Genomic DNA, 22923 nt, shown 5'->3' on the forward strand with positions numbered 1-22923 from the left:
CATTAGTGTTTTCTGTTGGATAGTCCTCTGAAATATTGTGTTTATGTATGATAACTTTATTCAACATAGGACTAGCTAGACATGGACATGTTAGTTTTCCCAATGTTAACATTAGCTGTGTTTCTACAATTGGTGACCGCAGAGTCTGAGAATAAGAAAGAAGATGTTCTTCAAAAATTCAAAGATAAGTTTCAAACGTTGTTCCCCAAGGATGGCTATGAGAAAACATCCAATGAGTTTAATACCTATTCAATATTGTTCAAAAAACCACCAGCAACTTATGTTTGTGGGTGCGCTTTAGGGTGGACTGCATCAATTAAGATTAATCATCTAGGGGATGTTTCTAATTCAGACAAAGAGGTAATCCTGGATAACATTAAATTGGACACTGTGCTTTTGAAACTTCCTAATTTCTACATCATGAAGAGAAAAAAAGGTCAAGTAAATTTTCATTGCTGTACTGATTGGACTGATGAAGAACCTAATTATTCTGTTAAAAATGTTGAAATCAAAATTAACATGAGAGCGTTCAAGTTTCAGATAGTAAAAAAGTCAGAAACAAAATTTAAATGCTATCTTTTCTGGAGTGAGCCAGAATGTAGTAAAGCCACTGAAATTCAGCAATCTACATTTGAGTTTGTGAAGAATGATGATTATCTGGAGATGAACGATGATTATCGGATGTGTTTTGAAAAGTTAGTAAACAAAATCTACAACTCAAAAAAGTTCCAGAACATTTTCAAAGAACTGTTCCAAGTAGCTACAAAGAAGTCTTGGTTAAGGTCTCTATGCCAATTTAAAGACAAACGCTGCAGCTGAGTAAACAGGTATGGAAACATTTAAAAAGGTTTATTAAACTTATTTTCAGCTGCATTCTTATTTGATTTATTGTCCTAAACACTATACTCTTAAAAAGCAAAGTCTCTCAAAATGCTTATCATGTGAAATAGTATTTGTAAAACACTCAACATTCCCACCATAAGGATTTAATGATTACCTAATAGTACTGAGCTAATATCAAAGGTAAATTTGTGTGATTGACGAGAAGCACAATGTCTTTCCTTAATTTTACACAGTTCAGTAAAAATTATATTGCATCAAAGGTCATATAAAAGTTTTGTTATAATCCATTAAACCACTGATTTGAAAATTATGTAAATATCTATAAAAACTAATAACGATACTAACATATGTGTCAAGGTCTTGTCTTGAATAGCTTCTACAACTCTCTTCAGAAACAAATATTGTAAGTTACATTGTTAATTTAGTACCGGGGGACCGAGCCATGCCTCGGTATAGTTTATTTCCATTGTATAAGCAATATAAAGGAAACTCATGTTTTATTTTGGCATTTATTATTTAAGTTTCAGTGGAATTTCAATTTATTATGATTGACATGTTATCCTGGCAATCCAACACATTATTTTAGTCATACACATTTCTTATGTTGTAAATAAATAAAACAAAATGTTAAAAATAAATAAAACAATTTTTTTTTCAAATTCAAATTCAAATTCTTTATTCACTCATAACATCTTACATAGTACAACGTACAAAGACAGGAGTGTCGTCAAAAATACAAATTTAAAAAAATACTATAACTAATTAATTCACACAACTCAAAATTATTACTACTGACATCAAGTAAAAGTTACCATCATAAAAAACAACAAATAAGATAAAATCCTGCTAAAATCAATGAAAGCCATCAGGTATGTATTCAAAGTGAATTTAGCTTACAAAATTAACCCAATTCTTGTCCGTTTAGAAAACATCAGAATAGAAATCTTCTATTTTATAATATGCCTTTTCAATTAATAACTCATGTACTGTTTCTAGGAGTATGTTTTTTGGATTGTTGGTGATTCTTTTTGGAAGTTTATTAAAAATTTTTATAGCCATGTATTTTGGTGTACGTTCAAAAAGAGTTAGTCTATGTATTGGGAATTGATATAAATGTTTCTGACGTGTGGAATAGTTATGTGTAAATTTAAACTCTTCAAAATTATCTATATTGTTAATTAATAGCTTAACCATTTCAAAAATGTACAAACTTGTGATGGTTAAAATCCCTAATCTTTTAAAATGAGGTTTAGAACTGTTTTTCTTTGATACTTTAACCATGGTACGTACAATTGATTTTTGTGCGTTAAGAAGTTTTTTTGTTTTGGGACTGGATCCCCAGAGTACTATACCATACCTTATTATAGAATCAATATAGGCACAATATACTAATTTACATACTTCCAGAGATGTTACATCAATTGTAACACTTATTGCATAGCGAAAAGAAAGTAATTTTTTTGTTAGATGTTGAATATGATCTCCCCAATTTAATTTTGAATCAATATGTATTCCTAATACTTTGTGTGAATCTGTCGGGATTAATAGGCTGCTATTTAATGAATTTGAAGAGTTTTTCCCCTTAAATTGCATAATTTGTGTTTTTGAATTATTTAACAGTAGTCCATTTTGAGAGAACCATTCCTCTAGTTCTTTTATTGATTTCTGAACAATGATTTCCAATTGATGTATTTTTGGGGCTTTTAATATAACATTTGTGTCATCTGCATACAAGAAGAGTTCGCCTGGTATATTACAGTCTATATCATTAATAAATATTAAGAATAGTGTTGGCCCCAGGATGGAACCTTGAGGAACACCGTACCTGATATTATTCCATCCGGACAAGAACCTGTGGCCATCCCTATAAACTACTGTGCGTTGCTTTCTATTTGATAGGTAGTTTGAGAGAAGTTGCAATACCTGACCAACAATCCCTACTTTCTTCAGTTTGCAAATAATTAGTTTGTGGTCAACACAGTCGAATGCCCTGGATAAGTCACAGAACACCCCAGCAGTACTCTGCCCCTCATCCAGCGCCTCAGAGACCATGTTGACAAATTTAGTTAATGCCTTTGTGGTTGATTTATTTTTCCTGAATCCAAATTGTGATTGTGAATATACATTGTTCTGTTCTAAGTAATTTGTCAAGCGGAAATTAATTGCTTTTTCAAAGATTTTTGCAAAGTTGCTTAAAATAGAAATTGGTCTGTAATTATTAAAATCTGTTCTTTTTCCTTTCTTAAAAATTGGTTTTACTTCTGATAGTTTAAGTTTATCTGGAAATTGACCTGACAAAAAACATTGGTTGACTATTAAGCTAATGACCGGGGCTATTAAGTGTTGGGACAGTTTAATTAACCTCGTTGGAGCCTCATCCCAACCAACAGAGCCAGAATTGCTTAGGCTCTGTATAATTTTGCCTATTTCTGAGCCCTGTGTTGGGCACAGGTCCATCAACACTGGAAATGACAAAGCTGATGGGGATTTGATGTCTATGAAAGACGGGGCCGGGACATTTAAAATATCAACTGTGTTTATAAAGTGATTGTTGAAGCAAGAGGCTATGACCCCTGGATCATCTAACAAACTACCCTCAACTTCTAATTGCACATCTACAAATTTGTCGTCTTTTTTTGTTTTAGTTTCGATTGTAGGAATTAATATTAAATCACAGGTTAATAGCAGCACAGGTGTCATTCAGCTACAGTAACATTATAATACAGCGTATTTAAGGCGTGTGATTTATTTCTTGTTACTAAACTAAATCTTTCTATAAGTAAAAGTAAAACTAGCATGAGCATACTCTCTAAAATACTCTTGTATGATGAATTAGCTGAAGACAGATAAGTCCGATTCAAGCGTATATTGTTTACTATAAAGATTATTGTAATATGTACAATGAACTTTAATACTAATTCAACTGAATACAGCTGTCCAAATTATGCTAACTATAATTGTAACTATAATAATGCATAATAATTGTAAAATCTTCCTTCAAATAAGAGTGAAACATTGAGTTGACGCCAGTGCGCTCAAACGTCACCAACACTAAACACTCATCAACACTTCTATTTTCACCTAGATATTGAGTAATCTTCAGTGTAATCTTTGCTCAATAGTAACAACTGATGTTTTTCCCTTTTTACTGTATTTTGTAATTTGCTAGTATAGCCTACTGTGTAATGGCTTGTTATAAACACAATGTTACATGTCTTTTGTTTACTTTTTCCTTGTTATTTTGTTCAACCAACATAGTTACTTGGCCTTGGCACCCATGAAATTTTACATTTTCAAATGAGTTGATGAGTTGTGTATCGAAATACAAATTTTTCTGAGGTAGTGCCTGTTGCCAATCATGTTTTAGGGCTATAAGTCTGTAATTCCAAAATTAAGTCAAAATCCTTCCGCTGGATTTTGAGATACACATTAAGCCAGACAGACAAACAGACATAGCTTGTATTAGGGTATAGGATTTGTAGTCAGACATGTTTAGTTCTTAAGACTTATCTGCTCCACATTTTGGGTAAAAACGTGGTTCTGCAACCAATATTTACAAATTTTAATAACAGTTTTAGGCGATGAGCTTAAAAAAGACGAGTTATAAGAATTATTTTAAGGGTAATAATATTTTTATAACGTGCCAAATTGACTCGCAGACACAAGAGTGATTACATGAAAAAGTTTCATGTGAATTGCTATTTAGGATTTTAAATCATTTATTTATGCGTTGTAGATAGACTTCTAAAACATAGAAATTAATCTCCTTTGAATTTCAAAAATACAATTTTTCTTTATCTAGAATATAAGGTATAAACAGCTCAAATTATTGATAACAACACCACTGTTATTCACAGTTTTCTTCGAGGTCCCATTACTGTTCTTCTCCATTGTAAAATTGTAATGCTTCGAACTTCAGCTAATCAGCTGTTTACCATATTTAATTGTTACGATTGGTGCTATTAGTGATTGGTACAATTAGTCGTTGCATCAACGTCAGTCGCAATGAGAGTTTATACACGAAAACATAACCTCTATAGAATTTTTGAGTAGGGTTTATTAGTAATTAAAAACCTGTCTTAGGTAAAGTAGTGTACGCAACTCCTGTAAATAGTGTTAACACTATCTTTATGTGATCAGTTGCGTAAACTACAATAACATGCCATAATACCCTTATGGAATTTATACTTAAAGCAAGGTAAGGCCGATTTAAAGAGAGTCAGGTATTACGGTGCAACGTACAACCTTTTATTTAAAGCACGTTTGGAAATTTACTGTAAAAAATGTCAATACAATTAATGTAGTTTAGGGAAAGACATTGTGCTTCTTGCCCATTCTCGCTCATTTAAAATGGCTAAAAAGTTGAAATCATAAAATTATATAATCCCAGGATTGGATTGAAGGCCTAGGATTGAGATACAAGGCCCTAAGTAAGATACAAAATTGTGATTTTTTTTCTTTCTTTACGTTGTAGAAGTGATCAAACATCAAATCTAAAGGGTTCAATTTAATGTTTTTCAGGAAAACCATATTGTCTAAAATAGAAATATACCACCCTGGATTAAAAAGTTCAATTGCTGCAGTCCATTGTAAAACGCACCCACAAGTATAAGATGGTGTTTTGTCTGTGTCTAATAATTTGTATTCGTTAAAACCAAAAGAACTTTTAATTTTTAGTATACCTTTAAAAAACTCGCCCTATGTTTCTTGCAACCACTTGAAGAACAGCTTTCTAATCTTCATACTCTGCGGTCACCAGTTAACATTGGGAAAACTAACATGTCCATGTCTAGCTCGTCCTATGTTGAATAAAGTTATCATACATGAACACAATATTTCAGAGGACTATCCAAAAGAAACCACTAATGTTAAATGAATGTTTACTACCTAACTGTACAATATGTATCTATATATTAATAATAGGCAAGCATGTTTCTTTGAATCCTTTTTTCTCAGCTCGTGTGCATTGTAGGGAAAATCTAGGCATACTGTTGGAAAGATATTTTCCTGCAGATGTGCAGAATCCCTTTAAAAATTAAAATAGGCTCAAAAATAAGAACAAAAAATGAATTAAAAAAAAAAAAATTACATGGATCTTATGGGTTTCCATGCTGGTGACAAAATAACAACGAAATATAAACTGAAAATAAAAACAAATGGAAGAAACTCCAATCACATGTTTTATTTACAGTGTGGGGTGAAAATAGAGAAGTCTGTACATTACATATTTTTGGTCAAGTTTCGACTACTGGACGAGCTCTAGTGTTTTTAATGCTACCCTCACACCTGTGTAACTATTACATCACTTAGTTGATCTTGACTCTACTTCGAAGCACAGTTAAAAATTGTATAGATGTTAATATTTATTTTCAATCTGATGCCTTGCCCAGGTTGCGAAATTTTGAAACAAAATTTGGCCTGTTGAGAGTCTGTAAGTGAACAAAAAACAATTAATTGTAATTGGTCTTGACAAGTGTCCAGGTATGGAAAGTTGACGATTTAGAAGCAGGAGGTGCGCGAAAGTCAATGTTGGGTGGACGCCAGGCCGAGAATAGCAAACTCTGACAGAAGCTCGTTGTTGTAGCAGGCTTTGTTGTTCCGAATAATAACAAATAATTCAAACTGATCTTTGTAGGCAACTCGTACACATGTACTGTGTCTTAACTACGATCAATAAAGGTATACCAGAACATGTACAAAATGTCTTATAACCCTAGTTTGGATACTACATCAGTTATTCCTCACTCATAATACGGGATAGAGATGGAACTATTTCACCGTTTTAATAATCTTTTTGATATATTATTGTATAAAACCACTTACCACTTGTACTTCAGTAGTATTGTTATCAGGTATTTGAACATCATTTTTATAATAAATACTGTGTCAATGTCAATCTCCTGGACGATATTAAAATATGAGGCTAGAAGAGGAGCACTAGGGTTACAAAAACAACTTATTGTTTCCAGCATTTAGGAGTAAAACTGATTTAAAAAGCAAAAAGTTCATTTTTTTTAATATTTGCTGAAATTGTCAATATAAAGTCAGTTTTGCCCAATAATAAGATAACCAATAGAAGAATTGCACATTTTTGGGAAACCACACACAAACATGGAATCTAAAACTGAGAAATACATGGTGAGGCAGGCCACATGTACACATACTTTTACGGGAGTAGGTCTTCACCTAGAAACAAAGGTCACAAGATCGAATCTCGAAATATCCTTACGTCAACCAATATCTCATTGTACATTTTTAGAAATGTTTTGCTTAAGAATAAGAATATGTTTATTGTCTTTCAGGCTACATAAGCATTGACAAAGTCAAATTTACAGCAGAAATGCCAAGTCTCTATACTACTTAGGCCTAAGGGTAACCACATATCATAGAAATATAAAATTCATAGGAACTTAGAACAACATTTTGGTGAAATCAAACCTAAATTATACCAATTAGTTTCAAAATGGCGCCCATTTTTGTGAAATTTTTGCGTATTAACGTAATAACCTGTATTTTCAATACCTCTAAATATATTTTCATTCTGATTGAAAATTCGTAATCTTGGTAAACACAGCTTTACAATGATGAAATGAAAAAATGAAATGAAAAATTCTTTTTTTTACCAGGCAAAGTTAGGGCCACATGGCCCTCTCTTACACTAACCTGAACCCCATGTTATCCAATAGTTTGCTCAGTGTAGCAACATACATCCAACCCTAAGACATTTATGATCAGGGGCGGACTGGCCCGCCGGCCCACCGGCCGGAGGGCCGATGCGCCTTCTCAACATTCCAATATTTGCGCCCTCGTTAAAGGAAAAATTCATAAAAATTTTTAAAAAATGAGACGAGATGTATTTTTTAGAAAGCAAGAGGAAAAACTTAGAGTAAAAGTTTCAGCAGTGAATAGCAAAACATAAAGTCGGGTGTGAGACCTGAATAGACACTGTCGACTCGACAAGCGAGAGCAAAGCAGCTCTTCTCTCTCGTACGTGTAGGCCTACTCCGAGTGGAAGGCACTTACTTTACTCTGTGGTCTGAGCTACTTAAAAACAGCTGTCCTCTTCCCGCGTCATTTTACGCCGATCCCGAAAAAAACTGCACTGCGACCACGAGTACTAGAAAAATGCCGGTATGGATCATAAACATAAACAAATTACGTTTTTGGCCCGAAAATAAACATTATTTAACATTGCTTAAATGGAACTGCCAAATGATATGTTCAATGCTCAGTATAGGATTCGGGCCAACAACGTCATTTGTTTATGTTTGTGATCCATACCGGTATTTTTCTAGTATTCGTGACTGCGACTACATCCGACATCGGTCGGTGTCACGATGTCGTCTGTGGTAAACAACTAGTGAAGATAGTTTAATATTATTCATATTTGTTATAATATTTAATTATTGCTCACACTATAACTATTTCACTTTAAGTCACATTTAATTTTATCAATATCAACTCAACTCTCTTGTAAAATGGCTTTTGCCGTGCATGTAATAAATAAATAAAGAGTGTGAGTTGCCAGTGTCAATTAAAATGTGACTCTCTTTAGTGAGTGTTTGATTTGTGTCTCTGTGTCGAAAGCTTCAATTTATTTGTATATTCTTTACCTACACAGGAAACATGAACGAAAGCAGTATTGTAGAATCACTACTTTTACAAAATTTAAATAGATTTAGTGACAGTGTATTTATTTGTTAACTTAACCATTACACAGTAAAGGTTAAACAGTAAACAGTATTTTAATATGTGGCTACAGCCTATTAATTAACTATTTCAATATGCACTATCGCACTAATTCTGTCAACTTTCCTATTTTACTTACAGATAGCCAGCCTAAAATACCTTCTTAGTTTTCTCTAGGCTATTTCGTTTGTAGAAATAGGTTAGGTAGGCCTACTTTAGGGTTACAGTTTTGACTTAATGTAATGCTCAAAAGTTTAAGTCAATAAATTGGTTTTGTTCACAGTGAAAGCATATTGTTTGTGTTAAAATAATTTCATAGAAATCTAAAATATATAACTTCTGTTATTTACAGTGCCAAAAAATGCAACAGTTGCAAGTTCATGCTGTAAACAGGAAGCAAATGATTTATATTGTATGCATGCAGCCAAGCCATGCAAGGGAAAACAAAGAAAATACACAAATATAATACGAAAGAACCTAAGAAAATCATTTGTATTTTTATTTTTGTTAGGATATTTACTGTCAGAATAGCACCAAGTCGTGTGGGTAAATAGTCTAAATTTTGTAAACCAAACATTAACCAATAGTGTCAGTTATCAGATTTCTGATTTTCCACTGTTAATGCCTCTAGATTGCCTAAAAATGAGAGATTACAGGTATAATTTTAAAAAAATGTCCCGGGCCCCCCCCCCTCTGTACAGGGGGGTGTTCCATACCCCCCAAACCCCCCGGTTGGCGCCTTCGGGCTGGTCAAGGTTTACGCCCTAATAGAGTACCCAGTCCGCCCCTGTTTATGATCTCGATATTATCCAATAGTTTGCTCAGTGTATCAACATACATCCAACCCTAACACATTTATGATCTCGATATTATCCAATAGTTTGCTCAGTGTAACAACATACATCCAACCCGATATTTGTGCTTCCCATCTTATCCAATAGTTTTCTCAGTGTAGCTACCTACAAATGTCGAATTTACAACATTTTACAACATTTAAAATTTATAATTATTTTAAACTCATCCACATGGACAATAAAATAATCCCTTGCCTTAAGTAAACTACTGTATGTGTCTGTCCTTGTAGTGAGTGAATACTATCTTGAGTATCTCAAAGCCAATAATAACTCCTGAGGCTGGATTTGAGAGTAATTCTTGTGCCAAGTTCCGGGTTAACTAACCAACATCATTTTGAGCTCAGCTCTACCATTAACTCCAAAACTAATACTTGCGTTTTGCTTGTTTAATTTTCTCATTGCTTTTCTGGCATTATTTCACATTTATAAAAAACCAAACTCTAATGATTTGACAAATTTTCTAGATCTAATTTATTTGTATAGAAAAATTGATAGGTTTAATTTTTGAACAATAGGGGTAAATAGTGTTGTCTGAAACAGTATTGACAATTGCCAAAACTGGTTTGTGCACTTTTGTCCAATGATGATGAGTTTGCAATTTAGACAGAAAGATCACTGTTTATTTTTTTTAACATTTTTAGATAAATGTTATTTCTTTTTTTTCCCTCTTTTGGTTCCACATGTTAAACATATTTTTTCCAAGTCTAACTTCAAACTTTAACATGATGAATGCTATAACATTAGGTCTATATTATGTCTGTCACTATCAGATTTAAAAAAATTGAAACAAATGTAGACAACTGAATATGATTTCATAAACAAAACATTTTCATAGTGTATCTACATTGATAAAATGCATACTATTTCTTAATATCATTCATCCATAGTTTGTTTAATCATATTATTGTTGTTAATATTGATTCCAATATGAGCACCTGAAGCCTTTGTTTGCTGCACATCACTGCTGGACTGTTTGACTGTAAAAATAGCAAACTGAGGTAGAAGGGATCCGAGCATTCTTGCCAACTTAGTGTCTGGTGTGCGGTCGCAGAGGCATGTGACAGTGCGTGTGTTGCGTCGTATCGTAGCATCATGTCTGTGATGTCGGGAGTGCTGTTACGGTCAAACACTCGTGGACTTGTAAATCTGTGGTCGGCAACAGAGAGATAACTCTGGTGATAAAGTGTTGTAGAAATGTTGGACTGAACTGAGGTTAGCTTATTTTAAGAGTGGACATTTTTTTAAGTATTAGCTATGCCGCTTTACTCAGATCATTATTACTATGGCAGTGGCCAGCCGCCACCGTACTATTTGTCTTCATCCCCCTACTCTTCCTCGTCCTCCAGAATTTCTTCTCCGTATTCGTTCCCGTACGTGTCTCCAATATCAGCTTTGCTGTCTGCGGGGATTGGAAGCAATCCGATGCCGAGAGGATTGCGATCATACTCTCCGATGTTATCTGCCATATCAGAGACGGGTTCGCCTCTCTTGTCCAGGAGGGAAATTGGGAACCGCAGTTCTCCGAACTACGGTAAAAACTACTACCGGCAGCGGCCTGTGGTGATTGACACGGACAATCTCGACCTGTCGAAAAGAAAGAGAGAAGACAACGGAGATGTCGAGTCCACTCCTGGTATGATATCAAGGTCAAAAACCATCGTTAGGATGCATACTAGGAAGTTAAAGGAAAACCCTGAACTAAAGAAGAAGAAGACCCAGGCTGAAATTTTGATGGAAAAGTATTTCATTAAAGAAAAGCCTGTTAAAAAAGAGGAAATTCCAAAAAGAAAAAGGATTTGGGAAGAACGAGAAGAAGAATTGAATAATACGCTAGCCCGTGGAGGAACCATAAAGAGGACTAATACAGTCCACAAAAGAATCTCGAGTCCAGCTCCTTTAGATGAACCTGAAACCCCAGTAATACCTGACGAAACACCTACTATTAGAAAAATGTCAATTGATAGTGAGTTACTAAAAGAAGAGGAAGCTTTACTGGATTCTATGATTCAAGAAGAGTTAGGTTTGAGCAACTTGAAGGAAATGAAAATCGATAATCAAAATAACGAAGTTGGAACTGATGGTTCTGTCCTGACAAGAAGAAAATCTAAAATTAAAAGAGATCAAATACCGTATGGAAGGAGAAAATCTTCAGTTGATGTGATTTTAGATGAAAATGGTGTTTTGGTTGGGAAAAGAAAATCACATGTGCGAAAGAAAAAGACCTCAAAAACTTTGCCGTTAGATGAATTAAACGCTTGTGACAGTCTTTCAGGTAGTGATTCTAGTAATATGGAGGTCAAAGACGACACTAAAGTGAAAAAGAGGAGATCAACAAAGAAGAAGAAACCTCCAAAGTTTAAAATAGACTCTTTATTGGTTGAAGAAAAATCAACTCCAAAAGCGTTAGCAAAGTTTCAGTATCAAGTAATTGTTGAAGAAAATAAAAGTAGTGACATAGGTTCTGTTAAGCTCAAAACTGTCAAACATATAAAAAAAGAAGACATTCCAAAGTATGAACAGCAACTGCTGTCAAAGGAAGAAGATAGTGTAAAAAGTGATACATTTACTAACCCTACTAACAAAGCAAGTGTTATTGCCAATGTAATTCTTACAAGCAATGTTTGTGATAATAAATGTGATACTTTAGACAAAATTCCAAGTGAAATAGATCCCCAAAAAGGCCAGATAGAAAAAAGTAAAGATGATTCTAAATCTAAAGTTGATAATTTTGTAAAAAAGACAGAAAAACTTGCTAAAGGGATTGCAGATAAAAATAAAGCTGATGACATAGCTTTAAAGAAACTGCCAATACTCGACCAAGTTATAAAACAAAAGATCGAAGATACTAAATCAGGATCTCAGCAATTTGTTGACAAAGAACTAACTGTTAGGGAAGAAGCTGAAAAGAAAATAAAAGGTTTGAAGTCACTAGTAGTTGACGATGCTAATGTAAAATCAGATAATGCCAAGATATTACCCAATAAAAATTTACAAAGTAAACCTCCTTCATCAGTACCCAAGACAGTAGCAAATAATACCAAACAAGACATCGCAAACACTGATAGTAAAGCAACTGAAAATAATGTTGTACCAGCCTCTCCAACTGATAATGGAGAGAACCTGAAGGATTCTGTACTTCCCAGCATTACTTTGACGCCCATCTCAAAAGAATATAAACCCAAAGACAATAAAGAAAATGTTAAAGCAGAATTAGAAGGCAAATTTATTACTAGTAAGCAAAAAAGCTTAACTCCTGATCTAGGAAGAAAACTTCCAATGAATGTTGCTCCCAAATCAGAGCCTGGTACTCCGATTATGACAAAAAAACTATTCTTAACAAAAAACAAAACTGAATCGGACCCAATCATTAATAAAGGCGACCAAGGAATGAAATCTGACATAACTCTTACATCAACCACACAAAGTGATAAAGCAGCAGACAAAGCTAAAAATCAAAACAAGAGTAAATCCAGTGATGTTTTAGGTGGTGATAAAAAAATTGAAACCAAATCTAAATCCCTCGAAGAAAATCTAAACCAACCACCCAGAAAAGAGGACGATAAAATCAAAATTGTGAAAAATGAAAAGGAACAAACACAACAAGGTGTAAAGACTGACAAAACAGTTCATGGCATTGCCAAAAAAGAAATGGCTGTACCTAAAATAGCTACGGATCCCCCAAACAAAGGACCCAGTAAGATAAAAGAAGATCCTGCATTAAACGTAAGAAAAACCGACAGCAGTATTGATAGTCAAGGAATAAGTAAAGAAAAGGTAGCTCAGCTCAACACTAAAAACAAAGCATTCTTAACTAGAAGTGATGCAGTAGAAACTCCTTTTTCATTGACCAAAAATAAAGAGGCCAAAGAAAAAACTGTGGAAAAAGAATTGGATTTTAATAGCAATAAAATTGTAAAATCTCCGACTGCAAATGAAAATTTATCTTTAGATGAAGTAAAAGTCTCTGAAAGAAAAGAAGGCAATAAAGTTTGCAACACATCTGCAACAGAAACAACCACTGGGGAAGAAGCACTAGTAAAACCATTAACAAACAATGAAAAACCTACTGACAAAAATATTATCTTGAACAAACATTTAGGAAAAGATAGTAACAATTCATTACCATGCCAAAATAAAACTATTAAACCTGAAATTGTCCTAAAAAATAATCTGAAAAAAATTGAAATGATTAAGAAGGATGAAAGTTGTAATAAAGGCAGTGATATTCTCACAAAGAAAACTGATGTAACAAATGATAAGGCCTTAGGAATCAATATTAAAGGAAAGATAGATTTAACCAAATGTGACAACACACCTCTGAACAAAGATGATCATTCTGCTGTAAAAACTAAAGCTGATATTCCTAAGACAGGAATGGATTCAAAAGGCTTAACTCCATCTACCTTAGATGACCGGAAAAATTTGAACAATGTTAAACAAACTGAAGACAACTCTACAGTTAGCCATATTAAGATAGAAAAGGATGCAAAACAAGATAAAACAACAATGCAAACTGAATCCAAACCATCTGAATCTAAGTTAAAATGTGAATCATTTAATCAAGCCAAACCACCAATGACTAAACCAAAGTCTCAAGAAAAACCTGAGATAACTGAGGTAAAAGGTAATCAAACAAACAAAGCTGATAAAAGCAAAGAAACGTCAGGTGAAGGGAAACATTTGAATGGAAATAATACTGAGAAAATTGCAGCTAGTAAATTGATCGAAGATGAAAATAAGACAATCAAAGTTAATAAAGATAAAAAGAAAAGAATCAAATCAGAATCAGATTTGTTAGATGATGAATGTTCAAATAAGTCTAATAGTTCATTAAAAGAATCAAGTGACATACCATGTGAAAAATCTCAATCAATGAAGGAAGGTGTGACAGACAAAAGCTCCAAGAAGAAAAAGAAAAGCAAAGACAAGGACAGCAGCAAGAAAAAGAAAAAGACCTTGTCAAAGGAAAATAAAGACAAACATTCAAAGAAAGATAAAGAAACGTTGAAAACTTCAGAAAATGTTAACATCAAAACTACAATAGAGTCAAAAACATCTTCAACAGAAACTGTTACAACAACCACTGTCACAAAAGAAGAAAAGGAAACAAGTTCACGAGAGTTGTCTAAACGTAGTACCCGTTTGTTGCATTTCATCAATAAATGTATGAGGCTAAGTGAAGACGACGACAATATCTTTATAGACTACAGTGACGAAGATATAAGCTCATCGTCATCATCCGAGTATTCTAGTGAGAGTGAATACACATCCGACAGTGAAGAAGACACACTGACTGATGATTCTTCCGATGGTATGTTTGGCTGTGTATCTTTTAATAGATTATTGTCATGGACCTTGTTAAGAGTCAGGATCGGCTAGTTTGTTGTGTGCTATCATTATTTGTGGGGGTTTATTTTTTAATTTATCAAACATAAATGGTTGAATAGTTATATGTTTTTTCATGTAGGTAAGAGCTTTAAAATACTTCATCGCTTGTAGCTTTCCCGTACATTACAAATCTCTATGATTTCATCGTGTTTTTTTTTCAAATGCTAATGTACAATCTTACATTCACAATACAAAATGTACTTTTTATTATTATTTTTTGCTTATGCTATTTAACAACCAGTTTTGGCAACTATATTTTATGTAAACTATTATTCTCGATTTTTCAATGTCTATGAACCCACCGTGGTATTGAAATCTACTAAATTTATCTATTTAAATATTGATTTAGTTGAAACTTACTGATGCGCTATGAATGATTATTTCTCACATTCTACCATTTGTAAAAGTTATATTAAGTAGTATTTTATTGGGCTACAGGTAACAGTGCTATTAAAAATATGAAATGGGGCTTAGAAAAGGCTATACATTTTTTAGGCTTATATTCACATTTACAAATTTAAATTTTTTCTGTGACACTGTACATCCAAGTCAATAAAGTTTATGATTATTTATTTTTCTGAAGATTCTCAATTGGGTGCACTGGATGAAACAGATAAACAAAATAATCGTCAGTAGTAATGTTAGGGGGAAATGATCCTAGGACATAACATCTGCTGATACCTGAATCAGCAAATTTTTAATTTTATGTGACTGTAACTGGAACCTCTGATTACTGGAAGAGCTTAACATTCCTAGAACACTCCCAAAAATACTTTTAGCACTTTTTTCCATAATCTCACTAGTTTTATTGCATAGAGTCGTTGATATTAAGTAAGGGTAAACTAGTTTTATACTATACAGGTCTTCTTTAATCTTCCCAAAGCCAAAATTATGACGAACATTTTAAGTTTATGGTTTATGGGAGTGTGACTTGTAGTTTTCTCAAAAGTTCATGGGTACTTTGGGCTTTATATATGGATTAAGAAAAACAAACAACTACACACTTACCACCAATTAAAGAAACAAACATTTAATATTGATTCACACCAACTTAACCAACCAGCCAAGAACTAGGGTGCTGATCTGACTTATATCAAAATTTGAACAATTTCACACTGAAATCGAAATTAGAACAGTTGCTCTTCAAAATAGTAAAATTAGCCAAAAATGGTATATCAAGTTCTAACTGTCATCGAGTAAACAAAATTAAAACAAGAAGATGATTTACAATTTGTCTATTTGATAAGCACCTCGAGACTACACAAAAATGAAATAAATAAAATTGTTGACAGGTACATTCAATTTCACCATATTTTGAAAGAAACCAAAGAGTCCAGTTTAATATTTATTTAGCATTAAAATATTTTCCTTTCGGATTTAATGTTCTGAATAGTGTTAATTATATTATTGTCATTTACTTGATTTGATAAAAAAATTATATAAAATCAATTTCTTTTAACTTTTTTTTAAAAGTAACAAAATTATGGATGTAATATCGCTTGATGAATGAAAGTGCTGGATTAGTGCACCGGTAGATTACCAACAGTCTACTGTACTTAGGTACATTTCCTACACATTTATAGTTGTAAGCATTATATGACCGTAATCTTGGCTGCTTTGGCTGTAAGATGGCTCTTCCCGAAAGAAAAGACAGTGTTTTTTATGGGTGCGTTACCTACTAGTTTGTAGGCCTACTTCAAAAATTGTGCATTTTAATTTTTGAAAACTTAATTTATGTTTTAAGCACAGCGGCCAACTTCAAAAATTTTAATTGTAAACCACATCATTCTTCTTAAGGTACTTTTTTGGTTCTATTTATAAAATCAAGTCATTTTCTGATTTTTTTTTCAGCTGTGTAATGTTTAGGTGTGTTAGAAAAGTACCGGGTGTTTCAAAATGAATAGCTGGGTTTTAACGATTAATAACTTTTATACTATTAAACCTACCACTATAAGATATGCATCAAATAAAAAAACAGCTCAAAGAGTTTATGCCTTCCAAAGACACATCATTTAACAAAATTGATCCAGCAGAACTGTAGATTTAATTGTACAAAGTTAAAAAGTAATCTCCAACTTTTTTTCACCACTAGAAATTCGGAGGTTCTTGACGTTTTTGCAAATAACTTTTAAATGGTGAGGAAATCGACCAAAGTAGAAGGTAATATTCCGAAAGAGAATAAAATTTCCTACAATCTACTACTATGCATTTCATGAAAATACTCAATAAATGTGGCCTAAATTTGGCTTAAAATAAAAAAGTGTGAAATCTAATGTTTGCTATGTTTATTGTCTATATTGAAGACGGGGATTTTTGGTACCTTTCTTGAGTATTTTCAAAAAATGCATCACAGTAGATTGTAGGCAATTTTATTCTCTTTCGGAATATTACCTTCCACTTTGGTCGATTTCCTCACCATTTAAAAGTTATTTGCAAAAACATCAAGCAACCTCCGAATTTCTAGTGATGAAAAAAGTTGGAGATTACTTTTTAACTTTGTACAATTAAATCTACAGTTCTGCTGGATCGATTTTGTTAAATAATGTGTCTTTGGAAGGCATAAACTCTTTGAGTTGCTTTTTCATATGATGCGTATTTTATGGTGGTAGGTTTAATAGTATAAAAGTTATAAAGCGTTAAAACCCAGCTATTCATTTTGAAACACCCGGTACTTTTTCTACTTATTTTTACCACTTACTTACTTTTACTTTTTTCGTAGCTGCTACTAAGGGCAAAATTATTTTTAAAACCCCTTTATTTCAGAGTCAAGATTAAAGTTAAGATATTTAAAAATAGTACCTGGGGACCGTGGCATAATTTATTACCATTGTACCCTATATCAAGTAATCTTCAGTGTAATCTTTGCTCAATAGTAACAACTGATGTGTTTCCCTTTGTACTGTTTTGTAATTTGCTAGTATACTGTGGATGAATTTTTGCAAACACATGTTACAAGTCTTTTGTTTGCTTTTCCTTGTTATTTTGTTCAACCATCATGGTTACTTAGCAACCCATACGGCCAATGTTAAACAATTTTGACTTACAATTTCATTTTTTACGTAATTAGAATTTTTGTTGGCGGTTTTAACTGCAGTCAACACGATTTTAGGCTAGTTATAAATTATTGACATCATTTAAAGGAAATCGTCAAAGCCGTTTACGAGAACTTTGGGCAGCAAACATTACTCATTTAAGAGTATAGGATATAGGATAATACATAGTTTTAATATTTAACATATTTAATAAATATGAAATTTGTTGGTTGGTGAAAAAAAATTCAATTTTGAGTACACAGAACAATATTGTATTTAATCGTAATTCAATCTTTTTTTCATGAAATTATATGTTAACCTTTGTTACATTGTTTTATCAAAATTTAACAGTACTTTGTACAATTTCAAAACCGGACTAATTTGTTCATGTTGAGGTTGAGTGAACGCTCGACAACGTTTACAATAGTTGCCAAAACTTTGGTCTGCTTTGTAGAGTGTGATGTCAACTGCCACCGCAAGTGTGAAAAGTTGATGCCGAATTTGTGTGGTGTTAACCAAAAACTTATCGTAGAGGCACTGTCTTCCTTGAGGAAGGGTAAGTACAATTTGCTGTCTTGATAAACTCTGTTCAGTTTTTTCTTTCAAATAATCTTATTTTTTAGAATTGAGTTGTTTAATTTAATATTACTGTTGTGCATGTTTTGAAAGTTAAAAAAATCGAATATGTTAATTTTTGTTTTATTAATTTATTTAATGTCTCGTGTATATTCTGAATTTTATGTTATTCAACTATTAGTTAATTTAATATATATATAAACCTTTTTCACAAATAATTATTGTTTTAGGGTTGTACAAACTGGTAGAGTTCAGTTTTTTTGGCTACAGTGGTAATTTTCATTCAACCCCAGTGTTGTATTTGATTTAAGATTATTTTAATTAATAATTTGTTAAAGTAAAGAGTGATTAAAAGTGAAAAGCCCCGTCCTTCACTATTTACTTTGAGACTATTTCTGGACAGAGGTAAGAATAGATGTGTGGTAATGGGCTGGATATAGCCTAGCAGGTGCCAAACTGCAAATCTTCACAGAAACTTAGTCCCTTAAATTATATTTTGTTTATAAATTCTGTTGCTAAATAAGCTATGTGTAGTGATGTAAACCCAGGTAATTTAAACTGCAGGTAATTCATGAATAAACTATGTCCATGCCTATATCTTGGGACTTTACCATTATCATAAACACCTGGGTGTATATGATTATTTAGCTACTTGCAACACACAAGTTTTAATTCAATATGTCCCCTTAAGTAACATTGGAATCTTTTGTATGGGCTACCCAAATTTCTAAAATTGTAGACTAACATAAACTGTATGCATATATGTTGATGATGTATGATAACAGAGAGTTAATTTTATAAAGGTTATTTTAACAACCAAACATTGTACTGTGTATCCAACACGTTTAAGTAAATATTATTTTGACAGTATTGACTTATATTTTTCTGGTACTATTAAGACATTATTTCTCAATAACGTATAAATCTTACTTTGCTAATAACTTTTTTTACTAACTTTAACCTCTCACAAAACGTATAATGTACGGTATTAAATAAAAATGTAGAATGGATTAAGTTGTCACAAATAGTAGAACTCCAATATGCAAACTTATAACAAAATTTAGATGAAAATAGTTTTTGTATTTGGTCTACGAGATTGGTTCATAAAATATAAAAAACAGGATATACTGTAGATAGCAATTGTAACGAGTTTCACTGCATCGTGGATAACAGTTTTTGGCGACATTCTGTGTACAATTAGATATGACGATCAATCACCCCACGTGATGCCGCGTCTCGCGTAATGATTTCCGAGTCCTGCGCCAACGTATAAAAGCTTCTGGCAACCAGCAGCTATTTATTTTCAACTGTTTTTCTATTTTGGGCCGCAATCATTCTCTCTTTTTCTCTTTGCGTTGTGAGATGGCGCACATGGTCACATTTCTTTTGTCCCCAGATCAAAATAAATCGGGAAGTGATTGCGTAGTTTCGGTTGGATTTGACCTCCAAATCGAATCTTGTTTTAGCTAGTATCTACGTTGGTTTCGTATTTTTGTAGATGTGTGGGGTGTATCAAATTATCCCTCTTGCCATAGTTCACGATGCAAACCAATAGATTGGCTAAATACTACATCAATTTTGTCATCGGAGGTTCAAGTGTTGTGTGTTAGTAATTTTTCTTTTACCAAGACTTAAGTTAATTGTCTTAATTTATTTGCAAGTAAGTAGTAGTTCTTGAAAGAAATAAGTATAAAAAATAAATATCTACTATGTATGTTCTCTGTTATTCCTCTTTTCTGTTGTTGTAATGTTAAAATCTAATTATTACTTTTGTAAGCGAATAAAAATTTATGTAAAAAAGTATTTTCAAAAACTAACATTCATCTTTTCAATTTTGTTGTTTAAGATTAACCAATCCACCTGTTATTTTTTTATATCATATTGAAATCAAATACTTATGTAAAGTCCCGGCCTAGTCCCGGTGAAAGCCCTTAACCACAATTTGTGTTAAGAATAACGATTTTGCAGGGATATCATATTTGAAATAGGTATTTTAATTGGTTTTGCTGAACGATTTAAAGGGCTGTTTGGTTTTGAATGGCAAAGGACTTACCTCAAAGATCACATTCATGGCTGTCCAATTAATAAAGTCATAATTTATCTAGCACTAGCCTAACTAAATGACTAGCTAAATAAAGATGAGACTGATGGACTAAAAATCTTTCATTTTAATAAATATAGTAAACAACTTTGAAAAACCTTTGTCTTCAGTTTTTGCAATGTGTAAATCTGGACAAGACAAAAGTGCTGAAACCACAACAATAAGTGGTCTATTGTCCCCTTTTTTGTACTACCCTACTCATTGTATGTTAAAAATCTGCTCATTAAGAATATTTACGATCAGTATCATTAATTGGCTCATTAACTCCAAAACGCTGTTTAATCGAGAAATATTGTCTGTTTTCATCATCCAACAGTTGCAACGTTGTCGTATTTTAGGTCTTTGACTCTTGTCACGTCTGGCAAAGACCCAGAGAACATTCTACTTGTCCTGGTAGAGGGAATATATTCACTCCATGTGTTCTGTTTTGTCAAGAGTGTTATTTTTGTCGATCATTTGACCATTTCCTACTAGGTTTGTTTAATGAGGTGTAAAAAATACTCTTTGATGCTTGGTTGTTTGGTTTGAATTTTTTTCCGTCACCAATTTTCTATGCAAATAGGTTTTACTAAGCTGTTGTATGTACTTAGTTTATTTATACAATTTGACGGTTTTTTAAACATTGAAAACATTTTTTTAAACAACTAATCACTGTAACTCTAACTTACGTTTAACTTTCAGTTGGTTCCAGGTAAAACTTTCAGGTCTTTATTATGAAGATTGTATTCTAATTTGGCTATCTTAGAGCAAAAATAACTTGCTACCCTGTTAGATTATCTTTTATCGATTAGGTTACTCCTCTGTATTCACATTTGTAATCCTAACATCAATAGATGTCTTTAACCTTGTAGATTGAGGTTATAATCATATTTTTATAAGTCACTCAGAAGTGTATTGGTTTTGGCAGACAGTTCCAAATACACTGGCACCTCTTTAACCAGCTCAAAGATCATGGCATTGTATCAAAACCAATGGTTTTTTTAAGTAAACCCATTTACTTTTAACTTTTTAAAAACACTCCAAGGTAACAAAGCATATTATTTTATCTAGTTAAAAATAAACAGTTCAGATTTCAAATTAATTTCTTTTCTAATGATAATTTTTTTTACAAATTCCATCCAGAAAATAAAATAACTATACGGTATAGAAAAATATAGAAAATAAATCATTTACCGCCTTACCGGTATAACATAAATTTTAGATGAGCTTTTATACTATAATTTCATATCATCAAAGATTATATTAGGTAATTTATTATACAGTTATAAACCTTGTCACCAGCGTAGAAATGAGACACCAACCTTTCTGACCACTGTTTCATACTGTCACACGGTTTGGCTATTACTCGTTTTGTGTTAGCTGTATTAATGTTTAAACATTTTATCCATAGTTTCAGAAAAATTATTATTGTCAAAAACTTTTATTCAGTTAAAACCAAAATAAGTTCATCCCAGTTTAGTCCATAACTGACTATTTCCTTGCCATACCTCCTTGAATTTTAGGTGGTTATAATTTCACATCACAACTAAAAATATGCTTTATCACAGTTTTCAGTTCTAACATGTATCAAAGACTCTCTGTCACCACTGGATGTGTATTGAGTGTTGGAACATTCTTGAAGACACTACTGCTCTTCACTATTGTAGACCTAAGGACCTGTTACTTTTTCCAATTCAATTTAGTCATCACACAAATTCATGGCTCAAATTCAGAAATGAAAAGGTGACATGTCAGTACAATTAGTATGATGCAAAAACTGTTCATTCAGGATCAATGCAATGTATACAAATATTTTCATTACAGATTACGCAAAAAGAGTCCCAATGTTTTTTTAATCTATTCAGAGTTAAGCTGTGCAAGGTATATATATTCTCTCCCATTTATCAAAATACAAACTGTTTGGCCTACTCTTTGCTCAGGTAAATTTTTGAACGAAAAAATAAATTCACCCCCTATGAAATATAGCACCTGAAGACGGTTAAGTCACTTTGCTGCTACCGCAACACACCCCCTTGGCTTCACCTTTCCATGCTAAAGCATTGCATTAATAACAAGCATTGACCTTGGTGCCATGGACACTTTGAACCAACAGCCAAACAATTCAGACAATGTACATATTGCTTTTTATTTGTATGTTGTCGCCTCAAGCATTTCTTGGTTTTCATGATTGGAAGGATATAGTTGTATCCTGTATCACTGTGGTCTGTGAGTCCATGATCCCAGCCTCTAAAAGTGTTTTAAAACATGGAACAACTCTGTGTGTGTCGTACTTGCTCCAATCCTTGTGCTACCTATCCATGGATCAAATATCTGATAGCATACAGGGGCGTTCACCGCCACAAGTTTCATTCATTACTAATCGCAATTAGTTCCTGATAAGCCTCATAACAAGGTATAAACAAGGTCATTAAGCTTATCAAAACTAGACACGGTTTTTTGG

The 22923-nt window shown here is 32.8% G+C and overlaps 1 protein-coding gene across 6 annotated transcripts in view; it reads left to right on the plus strand.

Moving 5' to 3' along the window:
- LOC128995361 (putative protein kinase C delta type homolog) overlaps nt 1-22923 on the plus strand; it is an 88829-nt gene that overhangs the window by 50103 nt on the left and 15803 nt on the right. For 3 of the 6 annotated variants that reach the window (XM_054420360.1, XM_054420361.1, XM_054420363.1), the window contains exons 1-2: nt 10435-14697; nt 18261-18362. In XM_054420360.1, the coding sequence (XP_054276335.1) occupies nt 10641-14697; nt 18261-18362 (4159 nt within the window). In that variant the 5' untranslated portion in view covers nt 10435-10640. Of the gene's footprint in view, nt 1-10434; nt 14698-18260; nt 18363-22923 lie in introns of those variants that run through there. The other 3 variants (XM_054420364.1, XM_054420365.1, XM_054420362.1) reach the window with 2 other exon arrangements.

The sequence above is a fragment of the Macrosteles quadrilineatus genome, unplaced genomic scaffold (assembly GCF_028750875.1).
Source record: "Macrosteles quadrilineatus isolate MER2022 unplaced genomic scaffold, UCM_ALF_1.0 Scaffold_5__1_contigs__length_97177068, whole genome shotgun sequence".
In the NCBI taxonomy this organism is placed as follows: Eukaryota; Metazoa; Arthropoda; class Insecta; order Hemiptera; family Cicadellidae; genus Macrosteles; species Macrosteles quadrilineatus.